At 50.7% G+C, this 1,966-nt stretch overlaps 2 protein-coding genes across 2 annotated transcripts in view; one reads left to right on the forward strand and one right to left on the reverse strand.

Annotated features, from left to right (window-relative positions):
• Positions 1-208: 208 nt before the first annotated feature.
• On the reverse strand, positions 209-1,417 carry TRIAP1 (TP53 regulated inhibitor of apoptosis 1). The gene is made up of 2 exons (XM_007448187.1): positions 1,238-1,417; positions 209-292 (listed from the first exon to the last, which is right to left on the reverse strand). The coding sequence occupies exons 1-2, from the start codon at positions 1,415-1,417 to the stop codon at positions 209-211; spliced, it is 264 nt and encodes an 87-aa protein (XP_007448249.1).
• The window catches only part of GATC (glutamyl-tRNA amidotransferase subunit C), an 11,181-nt gene continuing 10,604 nt past the window's right edge, over positions 1,390-1,966 (forward strand). The window contains exons 1-2 of the mRNA XM_007448186.1: positions 1,390-1,561; positions 1,657-1,829. Coding sequence (XP_007448248.1) covers positions 1,481-1,561; positions 1,657-1,829 — 254 coding nt within the window. The 5' untranslated portion in view covers positions 1,390-1,480. The remainder of the gene's footprint in view (positions 1,562-1,656; positions 1,830-1,966) is intronic.

Consider the following 1,966-nt stretch of genomic DNA (forward strand, 5'->3'; position numbering starts at 1 on the left):
TCCTGCTGATGCCAAAGCCAGAAATTTCAAAGCAGAGAGTGATTTTTTTCATCATCTTTTACAAATGAGAGAAAAATATCGAGGAGGACAGGAAACTCCTCTCTCCTAAATTCATCAAATCGATGCTATCTTCACAGCTTTAACTGACACGATCCAGAGTCCTCAATTTCCTGATTTGAGGAGTCCATTTTCAAGGTGACTGTCAAGGTCAAGAAGAGCTTTCAGGCTTTTCTTTGCCATGGCCCATGAACTCCAGTCCTTCAATAGGAATCTCCTTCTCCTTTATTGCTTTCTGATGGAAGAAAACACATGATAAAGGTCCACATGGAGCCTGAGGACCAAACTTTATGATGGTACAAAAGTAAATCCGACTGGACCATAAGGACTACCAAACATGATTCAAACCCCATGCTTTTTAACATAAGTAAGATTACAAAGAAATTAACTGTAAAACCAGAGATTGGAAAGAGTTAACATCAAAATTCAGAAGTGGAATTTAAACAATATCACCACTCTATTGTGACAAACACAAGTTCAAATCAGTCCCAGGACTTACTGGCTATGTAACTTTGATCAAGCCTAACTTTCCTATCTATATTGGGTAAAGACAGCAGCTCCACCTGGAATTACTGAGGATGTTTTTTAAGTTAACTAATTGGGAGTGCCTTGCCCAGGGCTGTTATTACGATTCAGATCAGTTTCACATTCACTGGGCTGGAATGAAGATGTCCTAGCTAGTCAAGAGAGAATAAAATAGGCCAATGAAGGGAATATAACAAAAGGAGATCCTCCATAATGTCTAACAGGCCAGAGAGGCTTACACCCCTTCTTGTCCCTCAGCAATATTGGAAAAGTGCACCACCGCAAAATCCAAGGAAACTTGATTCTAGTGAACTTCGACTAATCACTTCCTGTTTCTGGGCGTGAGTGTTCCATGCATAAAATACGAATAACTATACCCACTTTGCAAGTTCAGGTTGAGCACCAAATGAACCAAAGAATGTTACTGGGCTCCGTAAAAAGTAAAGTGCTGCAAAAATATTTAACTTTGTCATTCGGAGAGATACCAGGCAGCCTTGGTGACGGAGGGGACAGAACTACTGTCACTGGTCTCATCGAGGCTTTTCTTCACCCTGCCAGTCCCAACGCCCTCAAGATACGATGCGTGAGGCCAGGGACACCGTAGAGAGAAGCCGGTGCCTGGGGTAGAGGCGAGAGGACCCGGGCCTCAGCTCACCTGAACACACTGCTGGTAGCGCTTGAAGAGGTCGGTGCACGGGTCCCCGGAGCAGTCCCCCTTGAGGAATTTCTCGGCAAACCAGCGATTGAAGCACTGGTCGTACTCACGCTTCATGTCGGTGCAAGCCTCCCCTACACTGTTCATGGCGTCGGCGGTGGCGGCGCTCTCGGATGTCATCACTTTTAAGCGCGTCGCTAGGCTTTACGAGAGGACGCACTACGGGGGCCGAGAAGGAGAGAAATGTGGACGCGGGCAGTGTGGCTGGGCCTTCGAGCGTCGGCGGGCGGGCGCCGGGGCTTCTCCTCCAAGGCCGATCCTCAGGTAGAGGCCGGGGCGTCTGGGCGGGTGCCGAAGCGGGGCGGGAGGCGGAGCAGGCCCCACCTGTGACCCAAGCCCTCCGCCTCATCCTCCCCCAGGGAAGCCGCCGGGTCACGGCCGAGCTGATCGAGCACCTGGAGCGGCTAGCGCTTGTGGACTTCGGCAGCCAAGAGGCCGTGGCACGGCTGGAGAAAGCCATCGCCTTCGCCGACCGGCTTCGCGCCGTGGATACGGACGGAGTGGAGCCCATGGAGTCAGTTCTGGAGGACAGGTAAGCTCGCGACTACGGCCCTCGAAGCCTTGCCTGCGGCGCCTTCGCTCCCAGTTAAGATGAAGATCAGTGTCTCATTTCACAGAAGCGAGATGCGAGAATTTGCCCACGGTCACCCCGCGGGTGCTTTCACTCTT

Source organism: Lipotes vexillifer, unplaced genomic scaffold (genome assembly GCF_000442215.2).
Source record: "Lipotes vexillifer unplaced genomic scaffold, Lipotes_vexillifer_v1.1 scaffold236, whole genome shotgun sequence".
Taxonomy (NCBI): domain Eukaryota; kingdom Metazoa; phylum Chordata; class Mammalia; order Artiodactyla; family Lipotidae; genus Lipotes; species Lipotes vexillifer.

Coding starts and splice junctions, on each gene's coding strand:
- TRIAP1 (XM_007448187.1), bottom strand. CDS start 1,417: ATGACATCCGAGAGCGCCGCCACCGCCGACGCCATGAACAGTGTAGGG. Junction 293..1,237: donor GCTACCAGCAGTGTGTTCAG/GTGAGCTGAGGC, acceptor TTCTTCCATCAG/AAAGCAATAAAGGAGAAGGA.